General features: G+C 43.5%; 1 protein-coding gene across 1 annotated transcript in view; it reads left to right on the forward strand.

The window, feature by feature from the left end:
* The window catches only part of OSBPL10 (oxysterol binding protein like 10), a 95,715-nt gene that overhangs the window by 67,898 nt on the left and 1,050 nt on the right, over positions 1–26,767 (forward strand). Inside the window, exons 7-11 of the mRNA XM_088521147.1 lie at positions 9,523–9,669; positions 14,572–15,043; positions 22,037–22,223; positions 23,696–23,878; positions 26,515–26,668. Of these exons, the coding sequence (XP_088377273.1) occupies positions 9,523–9,669; positions 14,572–15,043; positions 22,037–22,223; positions 23,696–23,878; positions 26,515–26,668 (1,143 nt within the window). The remainder of the gene's footprint in view (positions 1–9,522; positions 9,670–14,571; positions 15,044–22,036; positions 22,224–23,695; positions 23,879–26,514; positions 26,669–26,767) is intronic.

A 26,767-nucleotide genomic window follows, 5' to 3' on the forward strand; every position in this document is an offset into this window, starting at 1 on the left:
GCATTCTGTGTGATTAAATACTTCTCGGGCTGAAGAGGACAGTAAATGGCCTGTAGTGATTTGGGCAGATAAATTAATCTCTAGGTAAAGATGCTGCCAGTTAATGCAATCACTGTCAGACCATCCAAAAAAAAAAAAAAAAAGAAAAAAAGAAATCTCAGATAATTGAAAATTTCCAGGGAAGGTATATTTACGGATTAAACTTACAATTAAACTAAAAGTAGAATTAAATGGTGATAAGCCTGCTATAGCATCACTGGTAGACAATGATTTATCATAGTCTAACTAATCTTCTTTTTTTTTTTTTTTAACATGGCTTTCTGCAATAGTTACTGTGTCAGCAAATAACTTCTAGTAAAACCGATTATGCAAATAATCTATACAAATTTACTTCCAGTCAAAGCCCTTATACTTTTGAGTCACACCCAACTCCATAGCATATGCATTCCACCTGTTCTTTATATAGTATGTGGATATGTATTTAAAATTATAAGGAGAATATTACTTTCAAATACAAAGCTTTAATGTAAAATCTGCATGTAATTTGAATAAACATGAGGCTCCAATTTATGTGGCATTCCATAATTGCTATTGAACTTCAATAAGGTCTTATCATGAGATTTAAAGTATTAAGATTTCCATGCAGTAAGCTTTAAAATTGGCTTTAAAGGGATCAATTGCATTGTTCATCATAACGCCTATGCTCTCTGCACAGCTAATAACTCCAAAGCCCGTGTTAGTTTTATTTCAGGATTGTGTGCCGATTGATTTATTTTGTATTCCCAGTTTTATTTCTCAACCTGTTTATATGTGTGGACTGTGCATTAGTAAGCTCAGCCAGCCCCTCTCATTAAGATCCCTCAGTAAGCTGGGCTGAACTCTGTGGAGTTTTCCACAGTCTCAAGAATTTAGCCATATAAAAGATAACAATCCATTAGGTTCATTTTATTTCACTTATAGATTAGTTGAAGTGTTCTCCTGTGACTTATTTATTTTGAAATACTTGAGCTTTTTAATTTTATTTTTTATTTTTATGTTTGTGTGTGGCAGCACTGAGAATGTGTATCATGAATGGGACAAAAAATTTGCAGGAAGAGACAGGGCAGTTAAATCAGTTTGCAAGCTCAAGGAGAAACTGTTAAAATTGCTTGTGTTAATATGGCTTTACCACTTTTCAACTCCTAAAAATATTCTGGCATGTGATAATTGCATGCAAGAGATAACACTACGAGAACTGAGGGTAAAATACATAGAGATGATTGTAAAGATTAAATTCGTGGTTGTCCATCTTTTCATGCCTTCTTTGCATATGTGATTGGCACATTATTAGCTCTCCACTGTGGCTTTTCCTACCGTAAATTTGCTTAGCTAGCACACAGAATGATACCCAAGAGAACAGAATTAAGAGCTGCCTGCATGACTTCAGATCTATTGCTGCCTAAGTCTTCAGTTCCTGGACTTTGCAAGCAGACTTAACCATAGAATAATTTCATCTGGAAGGGTCTTCTGGAGGGTGTGCAGCTCATCCAGTCAAGTCATAAACACTTCCAAGGATCCTCTGGTCAGGTAGCTGAAGATGTGAGGTCTGAGAGGTGTCTCAGCCTTTTCTTAAGGCTGAACCAGCTCAGTGCTCTCAGCCTCCCCTCAAATGACATTTTCTACAGCTCTGACCATCTTGGGGGGTTCCTCTGTCGGCCTCGCTACATTAGGTCAGTTTTTCTTGTGCTGGGGTTCCTGCATCCAGCTGAGGGTTCCCAAGAACCAAACAGACGGGATGAATCTCCTTGCTTTGCTCATACAGTGCAGGATGCTGATACAGTGCAGTGCTGTTCATTGTGCAGGGTCAAGCTGCTGGCTCATGTTCGGCTTGCCACCCGCAGCCCCCACGTCCTTCCTGCAGAGCCCTTTCCCAGATGATTTGCCCCCAGCCCATGTTGTTGCATGGGATTATTCTGTCCCTGGTGCAAGACTTTGCATTTGCTTTTGGTGGGCTTCCCAAGGTGCTGGTCAGCTCATTTTTCCATTCCGTCAAGGTCCCTGTGAAAAACCCCCCAGTGTGTTGACCGCTTCCCACAGTTTGATGCTGCCTGCAGATGCGCTGAGCGTGCGCTCTGTGTTGTCTGTGCTGCTCACGGTGATTTCCAGCCCTGTTCACACTACCGAGCCCCAAGGGCTGCCACTGGTTACTGTCTCCCAACGGGACCTTGCACCACAAGTCATCACAACTCTTTGAGCTGGTAGTCCAGCTAGCTTTCCTGCCACCACGCTCACCAGTTTGGTGGTAGTCCTTGTCAAAAGGCCTTGTTAAAGTCAAATTATGAAAACATGCACTGTCCTCCCCTTGTCCACAGCTCCAGCCAGCTTGTCACGGAAAGGAGGGAGTGATTTGCCCTTTGCAAACGCATGCTGACTGCTCCCAATTACCTCCTTGTCTGTCATGTGTTAAGAAATGCCTCCTGAGAGGATTGGTGCCGTAAATTTCCCAGGGCCTGAGGTGAGGCTGCTCAGCCTATAGGTCCCTGGATGGCCCTTCCCGAAGATGAGCCTGGCATTTGGCTATCCCCACTCGTCAGGAGCCTCCCCCCGTCGCTGTGACCTTTCCTGTGTGTGCAGGGCGGCTGAGGCGGGGGTTGCAGCGGGTTTCTGAAGCAGGCCACGGATGTGTGATCCAGGGGAGGGAGCTCACAGGCCAGGGTAGAGGCGCAGCGAGCCCCTGGCTCTGTGCTACGCTCCTCCTTTACCAAAGTAACAAAAATTAGTTTACTTGGAGAAACGAACTTTTGTGTTGGTGCTTTGTTACCTGCTGTCGTTGCGTGGTGTGATGTCTTGGGAAAACAACAGGTTGTGCTTTGCTGGATCACTGTTGTGAAGCAGGATGAGAGTGGAGTTTGAGGATTCGAAGTAAAAGTCACTGGGGATTCCTTAATATGCGGCACCCAGCTCTTGCAGCTGACAGATTCCTTCAGGTGCTTCTCTTCAAGTGTGTTAGCTCTCCCTTTCTCCCATTTTCCTGAGCAGTGTTTCTAGAAGTAGAGGGAATAGCTGCAGGGAGGCACAAATCCACCTTCTCTGGCTGCTGGGTTTCACACTAAATGGGAAGTCTGCTTTTTCTTAAAGCATCACTAAGGGCGGTGTGGAAAGAACCCCTTTTGCCAGAGGAACTCATTACCCTCTCTAGTATTTTCCCTCTTGTAATGAGTGACACATTGAAACTTAATGTTTCCATACGTTCCATACTCTATTATTAATTCATTAATCCATTATTAATTACTATTTAGTTTCTACCATGTTTCGAGAAGGCCTCTACAGGCTACGCTGCCGCATAGAGGCAGATACTGTGCCTCATGGCACACACGTTTTATTTCCTGTTCTCTGAGCAAGGAGCCAACCCTTTTTCTTAAATCTCTCCCCTTGCCTGGTTCTTGTCCCTGCTGTGTTGTTGTGCTTTCTCTGCAGATGTGGTCATAGGTCAGAGCTAAAACACAACTGCAGTGCAGGGAAGGGAATTTTTCCAAGCTTGCAGAAAATCTGCCTCTTGCAGCCTTCTAACTTCTTGTAGTCGGGTGAAGGAGGAACTAAGTGTTCCACCAGTTTGAACTAGATGCAGGTGACTGGAGTTGAGCAAAGAGGAAGGTAATTTTTCTAACTCATGTTCTTGTTGTAAGTCATAGCTTGCTTGCCTTTTTTTTTTTTTTTTTTTTTTTAACTGTAAAATCCTCTTTAGATTGTCATCCTTTGTTACCCGCCTCGGTATTTTAAAAATGATCTTAACTCTAATTTTGACTCATTGATATTATACCTGAGCTGTAACTATGGAATGCGAGGGAAAGGTTGGTTGTGGTGTTTTTCTGGAGGTGAATCTTTTGCAGGTCAATACTGTGGCCAAAGTTTTCCTACCAATTGGAGTAAAAGCTGCCGATGCCGTAGAGGAATTGGCCTCTATGAAAGACTGCCGAAGTTCGAGCGCATTGAGCCACCAATTTTTTTTTTTCCCCTCTCCTAGGATTATACAATGTAATGTCAGGGAGCATTGTAAATGCTAAGACAAGTGTTTTTTTTTTGTTTTTTTTGTTTTGTTTGTTTGTTTGTTTCATTTGAACTGTAGTTGAGGAGGAGGAAGGCTTACATGAAGAGATACAGGAGTTTGTTGAATACAGGGTGTTGCTACCTTATGGTTAAGCTTGGATTTGTTAATCTGTTCATGACAAGTACATTGGTGGGTCAAGAGGAGAAGTGCACAGGTGCTGGGTTCCGTCTCTACAAGCAGGTTTGAAATAAGTGTGCATTTGAGCGCTTTACTAGATTATTTTGTTTAGAGATTTAGGTTAATCTTGACTGGAGCTTTCTATTTCCTATATGGAGATTTCTTTCATTAATAGCACACTGACAAACCATTCCACATGTAAAAGAATTTAACGTATTCAACCTCCCGGACAAGCTACACTGGAGAATCAGATCACTGCAGAAGGAGAAGGGGTGCAGTATTGCTCTTTCAGGTGCCTGCAACAGCTGGCAAAGAATACAGTTAAATCTTTAGAATTAAAGGGATACATGCTGGAAAGAGAAAACACAGGCAAAGGCTGTGCAGTTTTGTCAATTCTGATAAAACACAGGCAAAGGCTGTGCAGTTTTGTCAATTCTGATAGCATCTTGCAAGGCTGTCATTCTTGTCAGCTCATTATATAGAATTACTTTTGAGGTATTACTAACGTATCTACTGTCTAAAGAAAATTCCAATTCTAGCATTGAGATTGGTTAAAAAAAAAAAAAAAAAGTACAGGGCTAATTTGTTGCATTTAATGTAAATGTGCTGAAGCTCTCTGGCCTTCCATGCAGTTATATTTAATCTTACACCCACAGAAAACCTGTTTGCAAGCTGTCAAGTTGCACAAGTGCAAGTGTAAATTGTGCTTGCAAACCTGTATCATTAATGCAGGGAATCTTGAAATCAAAATGAAGCCTTTGACTTTTCTGTGTACTAGTAGGGCTAATCGTAATCAGCTGATCACATAAAATGTGGCAACTCTTCGCTACTTTGCAAATGCTAATTATATTTAATATTGCTTCTGTATAAGCCCTGCAACTGATTTGTTTCTTCTTTCTCTTCATGCAGAACTGTTTCATCCAATATAATTTTTTACAGGCTTTCCAATCTTTTTGACTGTGGAAAGACTTCTTACAACTATCCCCTTGGAATGCTTTTAAATAAAATCTTCTATCCAGATATTTGAAGCTTGCAAGATTCATTCTGTCCCTTGTGACTACAGTCCATTTTGTTCTACATATTAACTTCTCCATGCCTTAGCATAGACTTCTAAAAATATTTTGCTCCAGTTAGTTACAACCCAGGATCGCCTGGCAAGCCCTGGAGAAGCCTTCCCTACAGCAGCTCTCGACCGGAGACAGGGTCCCTGGTTATTGCTCCGTGGGGCTGCTGTGTTCCTCTCTCTCCCCCAGGACAGAGAAACGCGGCTTGGGAGATCCACATCAGGGCTGTTGTACCATTCCCTGATACCGAACTTGTGAAATATACGTTTGGAAACTGAGCCCTAAGCCTGAAAAGTGGAGGGTTTTTTTTTCCCAGTTGAGACTGGGAAGGGCCTTGGAAGAACAGGGGGAGTTGTGCCCGTTGGCAGGAACATAGCATTTAACTCAGTTATCTCCTTGTAGGTTTATAAGATTTGTAGAATTTGGTAGAAGTGTCTTTTTCCTGTGCAAAATGCTTCTTGAAAAATACTTTTCTTTCACTTAGAAATTTAATCTATTAAAGAATCAGGTTTTTTTCCTTCTTTCTTCTTCCCGGTGAAGGCTGCTGAGCATAACAGCAGATTCTTACCTAGCAGATGACCTCTCTAAATTAATTGGTCCCAATTCCATTGAAGCAAATTGTTCAAAATGATTCTATTCCAGAGCATGTTTTCATGTCTTCTGCCTTTGATCTTTAAGCCTTGAAGTGAAAGTAGTAAGCTTAAACCTTAAATAGGATTCCTAGAAACTATCCGTTTCCACACAGATTTTTTTTTGAAAACTCTTGTGTTTGAAAGCTGATTTTAAGTGCCTCTAAATATAAGTCCCTTGTTTCATGCATGTGTGGAAGTGCTTCTATATTTGACTTTGTCAGGGTTAGTATCGCAGCCTAGCTGTGCTGCTCATTCCCGTTCCTTGAGCATCACAGATCCATGGCTTTCAGCACCCAGGAATGGAGTAAGTCACTGCCTTCCTCGCTGAGTTCAGCAGTTTTATTTTTTTACAGGGGAAAAAAGATAATTTTTATGTCTATCTGCAGTAATTCGGAAAAGCTGCCATTAATGGATAATCACTCAATATAATCTTTTGCATTCTGTGGCCTTGATTGCTAGGCATAGGTTTATACTAAACTGCATACTATTTCTGTTGGAAGATAAAGAATTAAAAACTTGGATTGGATTTCTGTGGAGTTATAAAGATAGAGTAGCTTTTTATTTTCTAGCTGTAGCGTCTAGTGCTGGTTACTTTTTTTTTCTTTTTGGAGAAGATTTGCATTTCTGAAATCAGAAATAGCCCTTTTCTAACTCCTTAACAAATAATTCGGGTAATTATCTTTAACAGCTGATGGGAAAAGAGGAAAATGTAGGGATATTGCTTGCCCTGTTTATGGGGCTTGGTTACGGAACCCACTTTCTTGGCAAGTGAGAAGCGTCACAGGGAGCCAGCGCTGTTCCAAGGGCCTTCGGAGCAGGAATGTGTCGAAGCCCCCAGCTGCAGTGTGTGGGGTGGGATAGCCGGTGTTTTGGCACCTTTGAACATGCCCTTGAAGACAGGGAAAAGCAGAGAGGAGCAAAACGATGGCCTTTACTGCGGAATGGCCATCAACATGGGCCATAGCAATGTCACAATGTCGGTATTAATCTCTGTGGAAAGCAGAAAGCCCTTTGTTTAGAACAAGGCAAAAATACTCATCTTTGCACTGAGACGTTTATCCTGTTGTCCCCTCCTGTTGTATTTGTATTTGTTTCGTAGGGAAGCAGTGACAGGCAGTTGTTACTTATTTATTGTTTTTAGTAACTCTTTTTACGAGGCATGGGAAACTTGGTATCTATTTTATAGCTAGCAAAAAAAATGGGGATTTCTATCCTCGGAATGCGTCATCATCAGGAGAAAAAGCCAATTCTCAACATTTTGCTGCCCGATGGTGCAGCATCTCGCCCAGCTGGTTCATACCCGGGTCCTGCACTGATGCTCTGAGCAGCTGGAGGCTCCCTGGCCACGGCCGGGCCACGAGCGCCCCGGGGCCGCGCACGCGGGCCCGCACAAGCGAGCCCAAATCCTCCTTCCAGAATAATCCCCCCCAAAAAAGAAAAAAAAACGGCTCACCAGGATATCCTATGGGAAACAGCAGGAGCGTTGTGGGTTTTTTTTTTTTCTCCTCTCCAGTTGGAGCTCTTTGCAGTTAAGCTCGCTGATCCAGTGCCACGTGACTGGATACGCGAGGAAGCAGATTGACATCCGGCATGCTCCTGCAAACTCCCTGGAAATTAAAAAAAAAAAAAAAAAAAAAAAAAAAGAGAGAGGGGGTGGTGAATGAGGAGGGAGGTTCCCTGCTTGTTTCTAGCACTGCTGATTCCTGCCGGAGCTCGTTCGCCGCGAGCTCTGTGGATGGAGGGAGCAGAAGCAGCTGTGCTGATTCAGTAGCTCCGCGCTCTCAATGAGGTCAAGCTGGATCAAAGGGAAAGCCCCCGTGGAAACGTCGGCCGTAAGTTCTGCTCCTGGGGCACGCTCGCTCCCAGCCAAACGCAGCCCGTGCGGCGGAGCCAGGTCCACGGTTCTGCCTTTCCCCGGCAGAGAAATCTGTGCGAGGTTTTGTTATTGGAACTTGTCAATAAGGCATCAGTTGGATAAGAATGCAGCGCATAATGGAAGAAAAGGGGTTATCATGGCATATGTTTTTAGCGGGAATGGAAAGGGAAGAAGAAAGTGTGGTTTTGCCCTTCGGAAAAGCTCCGAGATACTGAGGCTACGGCTCACCAGATTCTGTTTTATGTAATGTGCATGTACAACTTTCTAGGTAAGGTAGTTGCAAAGTACCATTTAAAGGTCCCTGGGTTTTGCCGGGTAGATATTCTTAGCTAACTGGAGCTTAGGGCTCTAGTATTAATTTATTTTGGCAGATAGGTGTTGAAATATGTAATTGAAGGGGTGGGGAGGAGGAGAAGCTTAATTCAACTCTTGGAAAAATCTGTAGGTAACTAAATATCAGAAACAAACAATCTCCTTACGTAAGCAAGCTGCTGTTCATTTGAGGGATATCCACTGTGCTCATTCAGATTTTTTTTCTTTTTTTTCTTTTTTCCCCCCGCTGCCCAGAGATTAATTCTGGATACCAGCTATTTTTAATGAAACTTTTTCCATGGCGGTCTTTCCGAGGGAGCTGAAAAATTCTCGTGTAACAAATGAGCTGTTCCTGGAGAAATGTTGCTCTTCAGCACGAAGCAATGCTAACTTTTGCAGCTCGAGCTGTCTCGTTTATAGCCTGCAGTCTCTGGGGAATAAGAAAAAAGCGAGATGTGAATTTTAGCGCTGTAGCCCAACAATTTTTGTGAAAAAGAAAACAAATAGATACCCTTTTCCTGAACAGGTATCTGCAAGGCTTGTGCTTTTATGCTTTTAATGGAATACCGAAGGATGTGAATTTCAATTTAAAACTGAACAAAGTAATCGCCACCTGTTTGGAAGTTTATTATTAATATATTGTAATCCCCGAGAGGAAATAAAGTATCACAGATCATTATCCTTCTCTGCTGCCTTGAAGGGAGCTGGTGTGAGGCTTGTCTCTTGATCTTCAGCTCATGCCTGGAGAATGGTCAGTGCTATCACCGTTACTCTCTGAATCACAAGCAGCATAACGTAGAAATGTCAGAAAGACTCACTGCGTTGCCCTACCCCCCAAAAACACAGTATCTTTGTATTTTGGGGGATATATACTTTATTTTCTTCTGTTTATCTCCTTTGCTTAGTGGTCTTGACTGTGGTGGTGAGTGAGCTTCGGCCAACTTTTTTTTTTTTTTTTCCTTGGGTTTATAAGATTTGAAGTTGGATAAAGGAATGGAGGGGAAGCAGTGTGAAATTCACTCATGCAGTATAGGTAGAGAGTATGAATATTCACTGCAGAATATTCCTATGAATATTCTTAAGAATATTCTTATGTTTCCTTATGAAACAAACTCCCGAAGATTGATTTTCAATTATGTACTTCTGTTTAATAAGTAGAAGTGCAATTAGTGTAAGATGCTGTGATTCTGCCTGGCATCACTACACTATAAATATGAGAAATATCTGAGGTTAATTTATGCACTCTTACCACTCTTGTTTTGAGGATAGAATAAAATTGCTCTACAAAATCCATCACTGGATTTTTTTGTTTGTATGTTTTAAAGGGGACTGTCTGTGTTTCTCTTGAGACAGCTTTATTTTTAAACCTATACAGTGAAAGAGAATCATATTGTATCTCTTTCATGCAGATGGTGATGTTTGTTTTCATTTCAGCATTCATCTTCTGAGTTGATCCTAGTAGAAGACGAAATGACAGATACTGAAGATAATGAAGAGGAGGATTTAGGAGTCATGGATGATCAACGTAGTGTAATTCTCCATCTCATCTCTCAGCTCAAACTTGGCATGGACCTTACCAGGGTATGGACACTCTCTCTCTTGTATAATTGTTCAGTCTTTCCTCTTTGCATATGCATGTGTAATTCATGTGAGCATGTTTTAGCTTTGTAGAAAATCTGAATCAAAGGCGGCTCTTGCAAGTTTGCTTCTTTATGGAAGTGTGGTTCCAGAGAGCTGTGGAGAGCCCTCTCCTGCTATAGAGGCTTTCATGAAGTGGCCACAGCAGATACTGCAAAAAATGAGGATGAGTTTCCGTTTCTTTTTTATTTTTTACAAGTCATTCAAAATGACTATATGTTCTATATGCATCCCAGATGTATGATAAGTCAGAGTGCATTGAGCGTGCAAGGAACCCTAATACTAATTTTATGGATGAAGGAGATACGTGCTTGAGTTACTGCTTTGAGGCTTGGATTCCATTTAGCTACTTGATAGCTTCAAAAAAAAAAGTTACAGTAAAGAAGTCCCCTGAGCATCAGACTTGTCTGGATTGAGCAGCTGGCCGGTTCAACCTTCTGTGCATCCTTCTTTTCCTGGAACTGTGAGAGTTTCCCCATACTGATGCGAATGGAGAGGATATGGTGCCTGAGAGATTTGCTTTAAGCCCTTAGAATTTGGAAAATTATGTAGATGTTCTTGAAATGGGAAACTCATCCTCTCAAGCAGCCTTTTGTTCCTGTGATATCTTCTCATGTGGTTTTAAAAATCAAGTGGGTTTTTCTAAAGATATGGAATACCTTTTCCTTCACAAAGGTTTTCTTTTTAAAAATAAGCAGAGAAAAAGAATGTTACCTCCCTTCTCCCTCCAAATATAACTTACTCTGACTTCCACAAATAAGAACAGTTTGGGATGACTGGAGAATGGCATTTTTGCATGAAGTAGCTTATGCAAGAGACTCTTCTCAGGGGTGTTTTTATACCCTGAAGAGCTACCTCTGTATTCCATTTTGATCTTACACATTACTCAAAATTTACTTCTATTATTACATTCTTACAAAACAAAGCTTTGTCAATATATTCTGCTTCTCTGAAACAACTGACAATGTTTAAAAAACACTTGCATTTTTAAGACTTAACAATCCTATGATCCATTGCTAAGTATAGATGTTGAGTAGCTGTGCTGCAGCTGATAATATTTCTTTAATAGAACAAAAGTTTCGTCATTTCATTTGTGAATAATTTATGCTTATCACTTCTCAGAATATCCAGGGTTATGTACAGTTCATTTCTGGTTTTGTTTTTTACACTCCTCAGTTTTTCATAGCTCTTTTCTCTTTTGATTTGTTGGGGTTGTCTGGATTCATAATGCTGAAGCTAGACTAAGATTCTGTGTATGTGTATTTATGTGTGTGAAAAGTATTTTGTCTCACTAACAAATAAGACTTTTCTCCTGTGATATCCAGTGTCATCTCTTTGGGGTCTCTATCCCCTCTGCTGTGACAAACTATTAATGTAAATAAGAAAGTGTAAATATTTACAGGAAAAAAAAAGTAAATGTATGATAACCTATTTCTTATATGTTATTCCTAGATCAGAGTTTTTGAGGGTAGTGACAATATTATCAGATCTATAGTATAGCAGCATGTCAGCAGGCATGAACATAGGTGTAGTATAAGTCCAGTCAGAAAAGAGGTATATGGGCATATGGCCAAGTTAGATACATCTGTAGTCTGTGTAATGCATGAACACACATATGATGAGTATTAATGAGACATACCACATGTGCACATCACTTTTCTGACCATTTTGGGGATTAAAAAAATTGCAAGACAGCTGGCTGCCTTTTTTTTTTTTTAATTAACTTTGCTAGCTGACATGAGGCCCTCAGGACCACAGACGTGAGATGACAAAGCTTGGCTATGCACCCTTCATTCTTCATTATTTCTCTAGAAGTGAGACTGCAAATAACCTTTATGCTAAAGCATTAAGCATAAAGATGAAGCTTCCACTGCAGCTGGTTGGGACACGGTTAACGTCAGAGGATGTTTTCAATGTTTGCGTTTTCCGATGTCTTCTCCCCTAGGGTTATTTCTTCAGCTCCTTTTATGAGCTAGAGGTTGTTCCGTGATACGCACATGGACAAACAGCCCTCTGGAGCCCAGGGGGGCGCTTGGTTCTGGATGCCTAATCGTTATCTTCATGTACCACATCAGAGGAAACAGGAGCTTTTCCTTTTCCTGAGGGGGTGCTTGCTTGTGTTAGTGTTGGCCGTGCTTGCTGTGGCACGGGTTTCCGATGGCGTTGGTGATGAGAGCAGCATTAAATGTTGGAGAGGGCTTTTGCTTCTGAAATGTCCTGCAGCCAGGCCTCCTGATGGACTGCTGTGATGGGGAAAGAAAAAACAAACCCAGTCCGAAGCATCAGATCTGCTTGGGGATTTACTGGAACGTGCTGTGGTGGGCAGAGACCTCTACCTCTAGAGCTGCTATAGTGTGGTGCAAAACTGATCCTTTGGGCAGGTCTGGGGTTTTCAGACTTCACTCAGAAACGGATTGCTGAAGAAATTGTTTCTTATTTGTCGATACGTCTATTTCTAAATGAATAAACGGTGATAAAAATCTCCATCAGCCTGATCAATGTATTGGCAAATAGCATCTACTGGATTCATGCTAGCGATTTGTAGGGATGGCTGAAGACTCTCCCACATTCCTTCACCTTCCCTACACAGTTCCTATGTGCTAAAAATAAAGGGCTGTATAAAAATGATCCTAAAAATTCTGTGGGGTATCTGCCTGCTGTAAATCAACATGGTAGTTTTCTTCCTATGTCTTAGGTTTTTAAGCTGTGTTTCAAACTTTACAGTGAGATGAAAACAGTCTGTTTTCTTCCTGCAGTGACACAGATGACAAAAGCTTCCTAAGGTAGTGAAACGCTCAGCGTGGCATGTCCTGTTCCCATTTCCAAAGGGATAAAAAGTGTAGGGAGCCGTGCTGACACCTATGTTTTGCCTCAAAGTAAATAGTAGAAAAAGGGATAAATATCTCTGTTCTTATGCTCTTACCATTTTTTTTCTTTCTCTTCCTGTCAAGAAGAAAGGGAAGAATACATATGCAACCACTTTCTTTTCGCTTTGAAGCCCGAGGGAAAACAGAGGCTCTTCTGACTTTTTTTAGTGTGTAGCAGGGAGATTCTTTGCTGCAAGACTTGAGCTGTTTTGTATGTGCCCTGCAAGGCTGTTCCAGCCACTTAGACGTCGTTGCCAGCTTTTCCTCATAGGAAAAATTTAGGCTGTTTTGTCCTTTTAGGCAATTACAAAAAGCCCTCTTTGTAGTCTGGAAATATTATGAAGAATGTAGATCTGATGTGTGGTTTTCCAGGTAGCCTACTCGGTTTGGCTGCAGAAGGGTTGAAAACCTTGTGCCTCTGGAAGCCAGAGTGCTAGAACAAGGATTTGATGGTCCCAACGCTGGCAAGGGGAATACTGTCCAAGTTTTGTTTATTTCCGTGAAAACTACACAAGCCAATTCTAGAAAGGACTAGTTACCAAAAAAGACAAAAGGAAAAAGCTGGTGTGTGTTTCTGGCTATGGTAGTTTATGGTGAAGTTACATATTACGCTTACAGGCAGTGAGGATGTTTAGTAATGTAATGTAATGTTTTCTAGGCATTTCTTGTAATACTGTAATTGTGTAAGCTTTAAGCCACAAGTATTTTTTTATATATAGTTCTGTTTCTTTTTGAGTAAACAAATATTCAGGGATATTACAGGATCAGTTTTGCTTGATTTAGATATAAATTTGTAAAAATTATTCACCTATCCTGTAAAAGACGCATATATTTATATATATATATATAATCACATGTTTTAGATAATATATAGTAGGTGTGTATGCTTCCAAACCAAAGGATGATCTGTTTTTATGCACTTGCAGTATGTGAAATTACTTTGTAGATAAATTCATGGAGTGTGGACTGTTGTGATTGGGATTTTTTTATTATTATTATTTTTTAAAGAACTAAACCTTCAATAAAAGTTTGATACCTTCTTTTTCGTTATCCATGAGATCCAAAAGAATGTAACGGCTCTTTGGTCTGACTCAGAATTGAGGGGATGAAAACTTATTTAGATTTCAAGGGTGGCTCCTTGTCTGCTCTAAGTAGCCCTTACTTTTGGGGAAAGGAGGGAGATTCTCTAAGGAGAAGGACAAAAAAGAGCCAAAGAGAGGAAAGTGGAAGAATTTGTTTGTTTCTCTGTGACTGTTTTTAACAGAGTATGGCATTTCTGCGTGGGGCATCGTTGATTCTGGGTAGATTTTTGTCTGTCAATGGCAGATCTGCTCCTTGTCATCACAGGAGGGACCTCGGAGCTCCCCTGAACCCAGAGCGTTTTCCTCCCTTGGGTCCCTTGGGAAGGCTCCTGGGGCTGGTTTTTGCCCTCAGACGAAGGCCCCGGCCTTGCCTGGCGGAGCTGGCTCTGGGAGCGCCCGGCGCGATGGGGACGCGTCTCTGCTGCAGGCCGTGGGTGCCCCGAATGTCCCCGCCATGGGGGCCGGCATGGGCTGCTCTCCGTCAGGCACCCGTCCCGTCCGGGAGGGCCTGCGAGGCACCGCTCCCCCGGTTCGTGTGTCTTAGCGGGTCAATGAGAGCCGGGTTTGCTGTTAGACCAGAATGAACTGCCCCCTCAGGAGCACAGTTAGAACAACGGTCCGTTTGTGAACCGGAGGAAGGAAGAGGAAGACTGCCCTGCGGTGGGAACAGCGCGTCCCAGGGAAGCGGGAAGTGCTCGGCACAGCTGTTGAGGCTGTCGATTTCGTTCTACTCCTGTATTTATTTCCCCTTGGCCCGTTACTTACCCCGCAACCCAAGCGACCGTGGCGCGGCAGGGGCGAGGAAACGGGGCCGCCAGCACCGCTGCCTCCGCGCTTGCGCGGCCGCGCTGCCGTCACGGGGCAGTCACGTGTGCCTTTGTCTGCTTTGCATACAGGTAGTGCTTCCAACCTTTATTTTGGAGAAAAGATCCCTGCTGGAGATGTATGCAAATTTCATGGCCCATCCAGACCTGTTTTTGTCAATTGCAGCTGGAGCCACGGCGGAGGACAGAATTATCGCCTTCGTGGAGTATTATCTCACGGCTTTCCACGAAGGCCGCAAGGGAGCCGTGGCCAAGAAGCCCTATAACCCTATAATTGGCGAAACCTTTCATTGCTCGTGGGACGTGCCTGCGGACAGAGTGAAACCCTGCCGAAGCCACGGCGCCTCCGCGCCGGCCAGGGAGCCGGGCCCGGAGCCGCCCGCGGGCTACAAGCTGAGCTTTGTGGCCGAGCAAGTGTCCCACCACCCGCCGGTCTCTTGCTTTTACTGCGAGTGCAGGGAGAAGAGGATGTGCGTCAACGCTCACGTGTGGACCAAGAGCAAGTTCATGGGCATGTCGATAGGCGTTTCTATGGTAGGTGAAGGTAAGAAGTACGCTCTTAATTTATTTCTTTGAGGAGAACGTTGTGCGTGTCAATACAACAAAAATCCATATGGTTAATTAACTGCTTGCTCTGCCTCCGACTTTTTATTTGAACTTTGTGGCACTTGTTTTGGTGATTAAAACTGTCGGGTCTGTGGAGCGGTTCGGATTTTGCTGCTGTTGTGCTGTCCACGTGCATACGTGAGGCACTACACACCTAAGGATAAGCCCCTGTATTTGTGGCTGCTGATTATATCTGAAGTGTAGTAGAGTGTTAAATTGTAATCCCACATGGATACTGGCGCTGTATCCTGTAGGAATGTTCTTAATCATCTCAATCATTTTAAAGATAATATCCAATTCAGTGTGGAACAGTTTCACAATTGAAGCAAAGTAATAGTAAAATTATATGTTTGTGCTTAAGCCTTTCATTCTTTTTTTCATAGCTTCTGTGAAGATTTGAGGTTTCTGTGCTTTAGTGAATTAATGTGTTATCTCGAGCCATATAGCAAGTCATGTAGGTGAGATAAAAATCGTCGTTTGTTACAAACCATTGTTGGGTATGAATTCAGAAATACTAGGGATTATGACAGATTCTTAATGGATAATCTGAACTGATGCCTCCACCTGGACCAGCGTGGCTGTTGACTGCTAATGAATTGATTTAATGTTTCTTAACAGCTTCGCCCCTTTTGCCGTTTCAGGAAAATTTCCTGCGTGTGTTTTTTAGTTTCTTAGTGTTTTGTCTTAACTAGCTTGAAGACTGCTCTTGAGAAATGGTCACAGGCCCCCAGAGGCAGTAAGTGCTTGGCTTGGCCGGTGAAGAAAAAAAGGGTAGAATGAGCAACAACAACTTGGTTTTAGGATTGCTAAGAACTGAACCAGAGCACACGATAGGAAAGGGCTAGGGGTGACTTCTTTCCCTGTGTCAACCCAGTGGCGTTTTTGGAACTGCAAATCCTGAAACCTCCTCCTCGCTGGGTTTGATGCTGCTGTGATGGCCAAAGTTCCAGTTCTCCCGCAGATTTTGGTGGTCCGCTTGGACTGGGCAGTTACCGGAATTGGGAAGGGAGTGTCGGAGAAAGACGGGAAAGGAAAGGGGTCCTCTGGGCTCTCTTCCCACCACGCTGCTTCAGGTCTGAGCTCTTGGCTTCCCTTGCTGTGTTTTTTTTTCCAGTAACTACCCATTTCTAGTGCTAATTTTAGCAGTGAATGGAGATGTTTATTGGAAATAAAATGAAATGCAAACTCTCTTATAATTATGCAGGAGTAAGGAAATTTCTCTTTCTTGCTGCTAGCACACAAGTCCCTGGGATTCAGGGTGTCTGCTGGGGGGTTACTTAAGACTTCAAAGCCCTGCTGTGCCCCAGTTTTGTGAGATGACGAGTGCAGGAATTAACGACTTCCCTAGCCCAGGGATCACGTAACGTGCATTTGTGAGAATAAATTGAGACAGTAAATTGTCGTCATCTTCCTCCCCCTCCCGTTTTTATTTTGTTTGTTTATTTATTTGCAGGATCCTGGCAGGGATCCCAGGAGAGGAAACAGGCTTTGCAGAGCGTTCCTTTTATCGCAAGGTTTGCTGCTGTCTTTGCAGTGGGCATTTGCGGAGGAAATTTGGGTCTGCTAGTTAGTACTTGTCACTTGGATTTTTTTTTGTTTGTTTGTTTCACATTAGACATTGCAGAAGTCTGTGGCAAACTATGCAAAAATTAAAAGCTACTGCATAAACTTTCTCATGCCTTAAATGGATGCAGATTCTACAGTAAACTGAGGTCAGCATGAATACAGGGGAATATATTGCTGAACCCTGGATTTATAATGTGAAAGAATATTTGTCTCTACCTTTCTGTTAGTGCAGAGCCTGATATCACTTTAACTTGAAGCATGATTTGGAGGATTTTCTTGGTATTTAAGGATTCTCTGTGCAATGCAGCATTTCAGATGGGCTGCTTCATCCGGCAAAGGTTAGGCTGAGGAAAGCCACGGCCTTAGTTGGGAAGTATGTAAGGAGGTAGTTCAGATAGGTGGAAGCCTAAGCTTAGCTCCTGGGAACAGTTTTCTGACAGTAAGAGTGGCTGGAGAGGCCGTGGGATCGCCGTGCTGGAAGTTGTTCAAGCTGCATTAAGCAAAGCTCGCGTGGGACAAGTGTGCCTGAGCCTGCTTTAGGTAAGAGACAAGGTGGCATAGCATGAATCATAGAACTCCTCATTTTTGGTGCTGCTCCTGCCACTGTGTATTGCGTGACTTACCTAGGCATGGACCATTGGTCATTTTTTAAAATGCTGATATTTTTTCCAGCCCTCTCTCCCCATGGAAATAAACACTCGGCTTCTTTTCCTCGCTTTGGCTGGCTGCTTGTTTGGTGACGCTGACAGTTGCCTGCAGTAAGCTCTAGAGTTGGCTTTGCCTACGCTGATGCCTTTGACTTTTTGCTGTATGAATTCGGGATTTGGCAACGTGCCACTTGAAAGGGAAGATTCCTTATTACTTGTACTATACCTATGTCCACAGTGAGACTTTGGTTCCAGTCATTCGTTGGCAGCATGGGATTTTGTTGGGCTCCAGATTCATTCAGCACCATCAGGTGTATGTGGGGGAAAAAATCCCTGTTCCAGGCAAACTGGTGGGCTGCTGAGCTGACTGCAGCAGTCGCTGTTTCGGGCACTTCAGCAGTGGTCGCTGCCTGACATTTCGCAGAGTGATTTTTATATAAGGAGTTTGTGTGGTGCTTCCAAGACTTATTATTATTTTTTAGATTGTCACAGTGTCCATGGAGAATTGGGCGTGTTAGTTTTTGTGCTTTATTGTTCAAAGGACTGGTGGATTTGCTGAAACAGGAAGGACTTGGAAGGTACAAAGTCTTTAATAGGAGTGTAAATAGTCATGAGTTTTAAAGGCAGTACAGTCCTGTTGTAGCAGTGTTATAATTCAATTTTGTTAATTTTACAGAATTTATAACATGTTGCACCTCAAAATGAAAAAAAATCTTTTTTTGTCGTTCTGTCATTTTTGTTTATTAGTTCGAAGTAGTCTCAGTTGCAGGGGTGCAGAATGAAGGTGCAGAAGACACTGCTGGAAATCCCCATGAAAGGCTTTTTTTTTTTTTTTAATGCTTCATCTTTGGGTGTGTATGGTTTACAAATGAAATATGGTAGCTTTTTGTTTGCTATATGACAGAAAGTGTTTTTCAGAGTAGTCAGAATTGAATTTCCTTGTGAGAAAGCTACCCTAAACAGAAGAGAGTGTTTTTGCGTATAAGAATTGATGTTGCATGCGCAGTCCCTAATTCTGGTTGATGTTAATTATGCTCTAATGAGAGTGAGGGAGGGGAAGAGGGTGCAATGAAGAGAATCGTATTAGGGTTTAAATTGGCAAGGGATGGGAGAGTTAAAGTAAATATTTAATGATTTCTACATGATCCAGAGAATCATCAGGCAGATGCTGGTTGTTGTCATGTGGGATGTTTCAGCAGCAAAAGCTGCACTGAACACACCTCGGCGTGGACTGCATCCATCAAAAAATGATGGCTGTGATTCACTGGTTTATTTTGTAGAGAAAGAATTTAAAATCAACCTTTGGAAGGTTTGGTGGGTAGGGGAAAGTTGAGTGCATTTTCCAGGGTAGAGCTAGATGAAAGCAGTGAACAGCAGTGAAAGCTGTTATTCTGAGATTCTCTGTTCATTTTTAAAAATTGATATTATAATTTATATATAGATTATATTATATAATGAATATTTCAATTCCTGATGCACAAGTGACTTGTTAACTTACCAGCCCCAAAGATTAACTGCTCCTTGCAACTGGACCTAGTAAAAATATATCCCTCATGCTATTTTGTGTGTTAGTAGTATTAGCCCACTGGTTTCAGGATGTTTCCTGTATGCCACGTGCCATTACCTAACTGAGGAAATGGGTCCAGTTGCTGTAAAAATGCACAGGGCCCTGCAGTTGGTTGGAGTGTTTTGGAGGTGGAAGAGCCCAGTGGAAGCTTCTCCCCTTCTCCTGGGCGAATCTGCGGCTCAACCCCTACCCAACGCCTTCCACATGCCACGTGATGGATAATGTAAATCATGGGAAGAGCCTGATAAATTAGGAAACTGCCCACAGCCATTTACGACCCAAGTATCGATCACCAAGCAGTCGGGGTGAGGGGAAACATTATGTCTCTTCAGCCGCTTTATTGATCTCGAGCCTCTTTGTGTTTGGCCAATATGTGGGACTGGAAAATCAGTTCTCAGAGCTACAGCGTCAACGAGGGCTGTGTAACAGTCAAAGGGGCAGAGCTTCGTGGTGCCAACACCGCTTCCCATACTGTAGGCAGTGGAGTCGCGGAAGGGAGCGTGGTCTCAACCAGGAGCGGGCGTAGCATGTTTTAAGGGGAAATTTCAAAATTCTGAGCATGTCTATCAAATAATCGCCTTCCCAGGATTTTTTCCTGCAGTACACTAGACTGCTAAACACACTTTTCCTCACCCAGTACAAAACTGGTGCCTTTTTTTTCCTGTGCATAATAGTTGCATGTAAGATTTTTCTTGAAGGAATCTGAAGTTTCTAACAGAATTCTGTGATGCAAGAGGAGGAAACATCATTGAACAGAATGCAATCTTCTACAACATTTTATCTGTATTTATAAATAGCCAATTAGTTAAAAATAAATAAATAAACAAATAAAGGAGAGCAAAGGAAGAAAAATACCCTGTGTATTTTAGCAGATTTTTTTAAAGATTGATTTACATACAGTGAAATGCTACAAGCAGATGTCAAAAGTACACAGTATTCTCTAAAATAACTATTAGAGTTTAGGTTTTTTGTGCTTTTATTTGCTCAAAATTAAAACTAGCAAAGCCAGGGCAGGATTTCAAATGCCGGTAGCAAATATAAATGTTGTCCCTTGGTGTCATATGAAGCTCAAGCCAAACCTGACTGCAGAGCTGTAGCCTTCATGGCACTCTAGTTATGTTTTGCAGGTGGACTCTGCCAATGACAGAGCAAGAAGTTAACATATCCATTGATATAAAAGTAATATCACGTTAGGGATACCTAAAACCTCCTATTTATTTTTGAGACTTCAGCTCGCTAGTTAGAATCTGATTTCAGATGAGGTAGCACTTCATTAAATATGTGTTTATTCCGGTGTGCAAGGAGAAAAAATTTGCTGGAGCCTACAAATACTCCCAGGTTCACACTGCCCATGGCATTGGGCGACTTTGCTTTTGGTCTTTCTAAGGTCGGATATCTGATTGTTTTCAAGTAGCAGTGATAGTGCAGCCAAGAGCTGAGCTGGGTCCGTAATGTGTAGCCTGCTGTGCCTGCCGCAGGTGTTTGTGCTGCAGGTCGCTGCGGTCGTTTGCCATTGGCTTCTCGGTGCGTTGGGCACCATCCCCAAGAGCCCCGCGCCAGCTGGGTCCTGGGCGCCGCATCCACCCCCAGCACCGGCTTCTTAGGCCTTGGTCTGAGAGGAGCCATTACGGGAGGCCGGTGATGCCGGTGGGGCTGTGCTTTGGCCCGCGGAGGGACCATAGTGAGGCTTGGACTAGGTGGTCTCCAAAGGTCCCTTTCAACCTCGGCCTGTGGGAGGTTCTTGAAAGCCTCGACGTGTGGCGCTGAGGAAGCTGCAGGCCAAACGAGTGCGTTCGTTGGGGCCGCGTGCTGTGCTGTGGGCCCCGCGTGCCGCGTCCCGCCACCTGCGGCAAAACGGCCAAAGGCCCCTGGGCAGCACTGCTTTTCCCCAGTTTTCCTTCCCTGGTCACTTGGGCCGAAGTTGAAGTCGCTGGGGTGGAGGTGCTGGCTGCATGGATGGCGGCGGCTGTGTCGCGCTTCGCTGAGGGCCCTTTCCTCAGGGAGAGGGTCGGCGAGGACAGCGGGGGCAGGCGGGGAGCTTCCTTCGCCTGCGCTCGCGCTCTTAATTAGGAGGCATTTGCCAAAATGATGAGGCTGTTAGAGCTCTGTGCTTCTGAATTCTGAATGTTATTTAGGTTTGGGTTTTCATACAGCGTTAAGGGTGTATTTTTGTGCTGGCAGTAGCGTCTTGTTCCTCCTTGGTGCTTTTTCATCGTTACATTTCATACCGTTTTGCAAGATTAGTGTCATCGTTCCCTTAAACAGAGACACAAACAAATAAATACTGCTAATAACGTATTTCAGTGCTTTCCCATCTACCTGGGAGAGAGGGCAAATTGGCTCAAGCTCGTCTTGAAGCTAAGCAGTTACTGTTGCTGCTTGTATGTCAAGATTATTTTCCCGATTTTTCTAACGTCTCTAGGGTCTCAGTACTTCCCATGATGGGCTATTTTCAGTCCCTATTGTGGAAAAATAAATTGTTTTCAAAGCTATAACTGTTGTCCTCAGGCAGTTTTTAAATGGGACACGAAAGAGTGTAAAGCTCTAATTAAAGATATGCTGCAGGTATTTGGCACTATGTGATTTTGTATGTGGAGTTGGAGTCCTCACCTGATCTTAGGGGCTGTTCTTTAGCATCCTGAGAACCAAAGTGCTGCTACAGTGAGGACAGAGCTGCGTCATGAGCCTGGGGAAGGAGCCAAGGTCTTCTGGCCACGCACAGAACTGTCTTTGTAGACATAAAGATCTTGAAAACTACCCTTTTTTTTGCTGCTGTTGTTGGGTTTTCTGTTTTATTTTTAGCTATAACCCCATAATGCCGAGTGTGGAGGAACCTTTACAGTTTGAAATAGAATTGTCAGGAATTTGATCCCCATAATAGAGAGATTGGTCTCAAAGAGCATTGCCCTGTTTCCCCCTTAAACGATTTATTGCTTGTCAGCAACACAAAATAAGTAGTTGAGCCAGTTTTTCTAGTAAGACATTTGGTGCCACCAGGGCCACAAAGTAGCAGTCTTTAGACCAGGTTTGCTTCGAGTGCATTTCAGAGGGATTTTTTTCAGTAGCCTGCACTATGGGGTCTCTGTGGGGAGTATCTCCGGATGCCATGTCTTACAGTGAAGTTTTATGATTTGACCTCCTTCCTCCCTAGGTGTCCTTCACTTGCTGGAGCACGAGGAAGAGTATGTTTTCACACTGCCTAGTGCCTATGCTCGCTCCATACTCACCATCCCCTGGGTGGAGCTCGGAGGCAAAGTCAGCATCAGCTGTGCCAGGACCGGCTACTCCGCTACGGTCACCTTCCACACCAAGCCCTTCTACGGAGGAAAGGTCCACAGGTATGGGGGTTTCTGCCCTATTCTCACTGGCCTGCCACTGGATTTTGATTAAAAACAAAATGTGGGCACCTGTTTAATACGTCTATTAGACTGTTCTATTGGTGGAAATCTGGATTTCTTTTCCTGTTAGTGACTGAAGTGAGTTGCAGCTTTAGAGCACAATTTATTGCAGTTATTATTTAACTTAGTGAGATACATTTCTCGTGTTGAGCTAGACTGAATGCGTTCTTGCAGGCTTTCTCGCTTACAGAAATTGCTCTCAAGTATTTAAATGACTTTCCCCCTTTCGTGGCTCGTATGCTGCCACACAGCACAGGGCCAGGAAGGTGCATGTATGAAAGGCATAGCCCAGCTGCACCACTTGCTGCTTCTGTGGGAGCTTTGTGGATGAACTAGCAGCCAAGAGGAGCAGATAAACCCAAGTGCTGCTACTCCCAGTGTTAGCCCACTGCTGGGCACTATTTCTGCACTGAAATTCCAGATAAAAATATTATTTACCTGTTCCCCTTTACAGTGGTGTGAAGAGAGGCAGTGTAAGACAGTTTCCTGACTTCTTTAATGCTCAGATTGATGACTCCCAGTTACAAGCATTCACAGGCCTACATACCTACCCTTGTTCTGCTGGGCATTATAGCAGTTTCTGTGACAAGGGTTCAGTTACTTCTTGGGATGGTGCTTTCTATGGTTATGTCTGCTTTACTGCAGTAGAGATCTATTCTTGCAAATGCAAGTCAACCATTTTAATGGTACTTGTGTTCAGGAAAATATATCAGCAGGAACTGTTTTGACAGAGATTTTCCTGAAAGACACAGATTAGTAGTGGGCACCCATCAAAGAGAGTGCAAATTTGCTGTCTTTAAGAATTTTAATACTTATTTAAGTTTATAAATTATTCGTCATGTGTTGTTAAACACACGCATGTGTGTATGCCTGCATATCCGTGTGTGCCTACATTCCCTGCTGTATTTTGCTTTTCCCATCCTGCTTCTCTGTTCTGCTTGCTCCCAGACTGTGGCACTGGAGCCATTGAGGGGATTTTAATTGTTGCCTCTGAGAAGCTGAAAAATAAATTTGTTGGTCTGGGATAAATATTTTTTACTAGAGTATATCACAACATTAGAATTCAGGTGTGAAACATGAGCTTTAAAATCTTGTTCTGAAAATTTCAGACTAATGTTAGGGATTGCTTCTTAGGCCATTGAGGTAATGGTCTTTGACTTATGGGTTAAAGCTGATCGTTAGCATTTTAAGTCGGTTACTGCTGTGCTTTTTTGTATGGTACAAAAGCTTTGCTTCAAACATTAGAGCTTATGAGTTGTTCTTTTTAGGGATGGCCTCTACTTGAAATATTATTTTGTAGATGTAGAAAGCTACTTGTAGGCTTAGTTGTAATAGCCTTTCTATATGCTGATAATAAACGGTACCAATTATTTTCGTACTCTTTTTTTTTTTTTTTCTTCCTCTTCTCGTAGGGTGACAGCTGAAGTGAAGCATAATCCCACTAACACCATCGTGTGCAAGGCCCAGGGAGAGTGGAATGGTACGCTGGAATTCACTTACAGCAACGGAGAAACCAAAGTGATTGACACGACCAAGCTACCTGTTACCAGGAAGAAGATTAGACCAATAGCCAAACAAGGTCCACTGGAATCAAGGTGAGCAGAGAGGCGTTACAGTATTTTCTTCTGAACTTCAGGTGAGAACAGAGTAGTGAAGCAAAGTGCAGTTAAAAATGACACGGTTCAAAAGGGCCTTTCTTACGGCGTGTTGATCTAGGCACAAGTAGCTGAAGCTGCATGTGTTGGTTCTTCAGTACATAAATTACATTATAATGACGTATATTTTAATTTTGTAAAGGAAAGATACTTGTATTGATTTTAATAAGCATTTGAAAAAGGTAATGCAGTGTTCTGCCTACGCTTCTGAGTGGTCATATCATGTACAGTTACTCAGATTTCCCCTTTGTGAGCCCATGCTGGCTACTCTTGGCCACCTTTGTATCCTTTACATGCTTAGAGATGTCATCCAGGATGAGCTGCTGTTCCACCATTTTTTCTAGTGATGGAGGTGAGGCTGACTGGCCTGAAGTTCCCCGAATTCTCCTTGCCCTTTTGGAAGACTGGAGTGACATTACCTTTCTTCCAGCCCTCAGGCACCTTTCCTTATCTCCAATCATTTTTCCAAGATGACTGAGAGGGGCTTAGCAGTGATGTCTGCCCGCTCCGTCAGCACTCATGGGTACATCCCATCAGGGCCATGGGTCTGCAGATGTCAAGTTTGCCTGAATGTTCTCTAATCTGGCCTTCCTCCACTGAGGGAAAGTATCCTTTTCTCCAGATTTTCCTCCCAGGTCTTCAGGGTCTGGAATTCCTGAGGGCTGGTCTTAGCAGTAAAGACTAGAGCAAAGATGACATTTATTATCTGCCTTCTCATGTCATTCGTCACCAGAGTCCTTGCCCCATTCTGTAGCAGGGCCACATTTTCCCTAGATTCCCTGGTTCCTTTTGTTCCTGATGAATTTAAAGTCCTTCTTGCTCTTTTTGACATTCCTTGCCAGATTCAACTGCAAGTGGATCTTGGCCTCGCTAATCCCATCCCTGCATACTTGGGCAGGGTCCCTATGTTCCTGCCAAGTATTCCTGCTATATTCCTGCTTCTACCTTCTGTACACTTTCTTCTTCGGTTTGAGTTTAGCCTGGAGATCCTTGTTCATGTATACATGTTTCCTACCCTCTTTTCTTAACTTCTTGCTTAGTGGGATGTAGCGTTCTTGAGCCTGGAAGACCCTTGAGTATTAACCAGTTCTCTTGGACCCCTCTTCCTCCCAGGACATTATCCCATGGGATTCTTCTAAGCAGGTCCCTGAACTGGCTAAAGTTTGCTCTCCTGAAGCCCAGATTTCTGATCCTGCTTCCTCCTTGCAGGATCCACCATCCCATGGTCACTGCAGCCACAGCTGCCCCCAACCTTCACATCTCCAAGAGTCCCTTCCTTGTCTGCTGCTACGTGGTCCAGCAACAGCCTCTCTCTTTTGGCTGTTCTGTCACCTGGGCCAGGAGGTCATCCTTGGTGCCCTGCAGGAGCCTCCTGCTCCGTCTGTGCCCAGCTGGGCCGTCCTTCCAGCACATGCTGGGTTGGCTGAAGGCTCCAGCCCTCTCCATCCTGCGCGTGTTCGTGCTCAGGCTCTTGGGGCTCTCCGGAGGGCCTTGGAGTGTGCTGGTTTCCAGGAGGGGCCTGGAAAACCTGTCTCGTAGGCACTGGCTTAGCTGCGTGCCATTGCTGGGGATAGCCCTTCCTGAGCGCTGTTTCCCTGACTGCAGGGTCTCCTCTAGCTCTGTGCTTCCCCGAGCCTTCCTAGTTTGAAGTCGTCCTCAGTGGGTTGGGCAGCCTGTTGGCTGTGCCCCATCTAGGGAGGTGGATCCCATTTCTCCCTATCAAGCAAATCAAAAGCAGGAATCAGCTGAGCTTCATCTTCTAATCTAGAAATATGTTTTCTTTACTACTTATGTGCTCTCTACTTCATTTTCTACTTATTTATCACAAACTCATTTTCCCCCTAGTTTCATGTTAGTAAGTGAATTATAAATACCCAGTGTTTCTGCAGGATATGCACTTTATCAGCTTATAAACAGAAACTCATTTAAAAAGCCCTGGAAAGATGTTAAAGGCTTGCTGAGTTCCTCATCAGGGTTTTTCTGGGCCAAGTTGTTACTAGGCTAATACGGTGTGAAAAAGCTTTGCACCTGAGTAGTGCCAGGTGCGTGGAAAAAGAACATTGGTTATAAACTGGTAATTACTGTTAATAGTGGCAACATACAGCATGGGTCTGAAAGGCTTAGGATCTAAAGCTTAGGATCAGTGCATCAGCTGCCCTGCTAGTAAACCTGGTGCGGACAGCTGGTGTCCAGATTTAATGTACTCCTGGCTTTTGCCTAACACTCCCTTATGATGTGAAAGTTTTCTGCTTGTAAGCACCGAATAGATCCTGCTCATTTAGGGTGAATCATCAATAGTGAAAATGGGAACAAGAAATGATAAAAACAAAACAAACAAACAACCTGTTCCCTCCAAACAGATTGTAAAGAATTGGGGACATCAGAGAGAGATACTGGGAAAGTTAACTTGAGGGCATAATACTGGGAGCTGAGCAAGTGTGAAAATGTGGTGAAAATCTGGAAAAGCTGCACGGAGAACGTGCTGTGAGCCTGCCCCTTTGGTTGGAGGCTCTGGTTGGAGCCACAGGCTTTCTCACCCTCCTGTAACTCACGTGTGCCCCTCCTCGGTCACGCAGGCGCCTCTGGCAACACGTCACGAATTCTCTGAAGGAAGGAAACATCGACGCGGCCACAGAGCACAAGCACCGCCTGGAAGAGAGACAGCGGGCAGAGGAGAGGCAACGTGCGGCTCTGACAACTCCCTGGAAACCAAAATATTTTACCAAAGAGGTAGGTACTTTGGGAGGCATCTTTGTGCGCGTGGGGGTGCCAATGCCAATGAATTGGCTTGGGGTTTTTGCCAGGGGCTGTTGTTGCTATAGATCACTG

The sequence above is a fragment of the Tinamus guttatus genome, unplaced genomic scaffold (assembly GCF_059628265.1).
Source record: "Tinamus guttatus ecotype Peru unplaced genomic scaffold, ASM5962826v1 Tinamus_guttatus_pri_ptg000115l, whole genome shotgun sequence".
NCBI lineage: Eukaryota > Metazoa > Chordata > Aves > Tinamiformes > Tinamidae > Tinamus > Tinamus guttatus.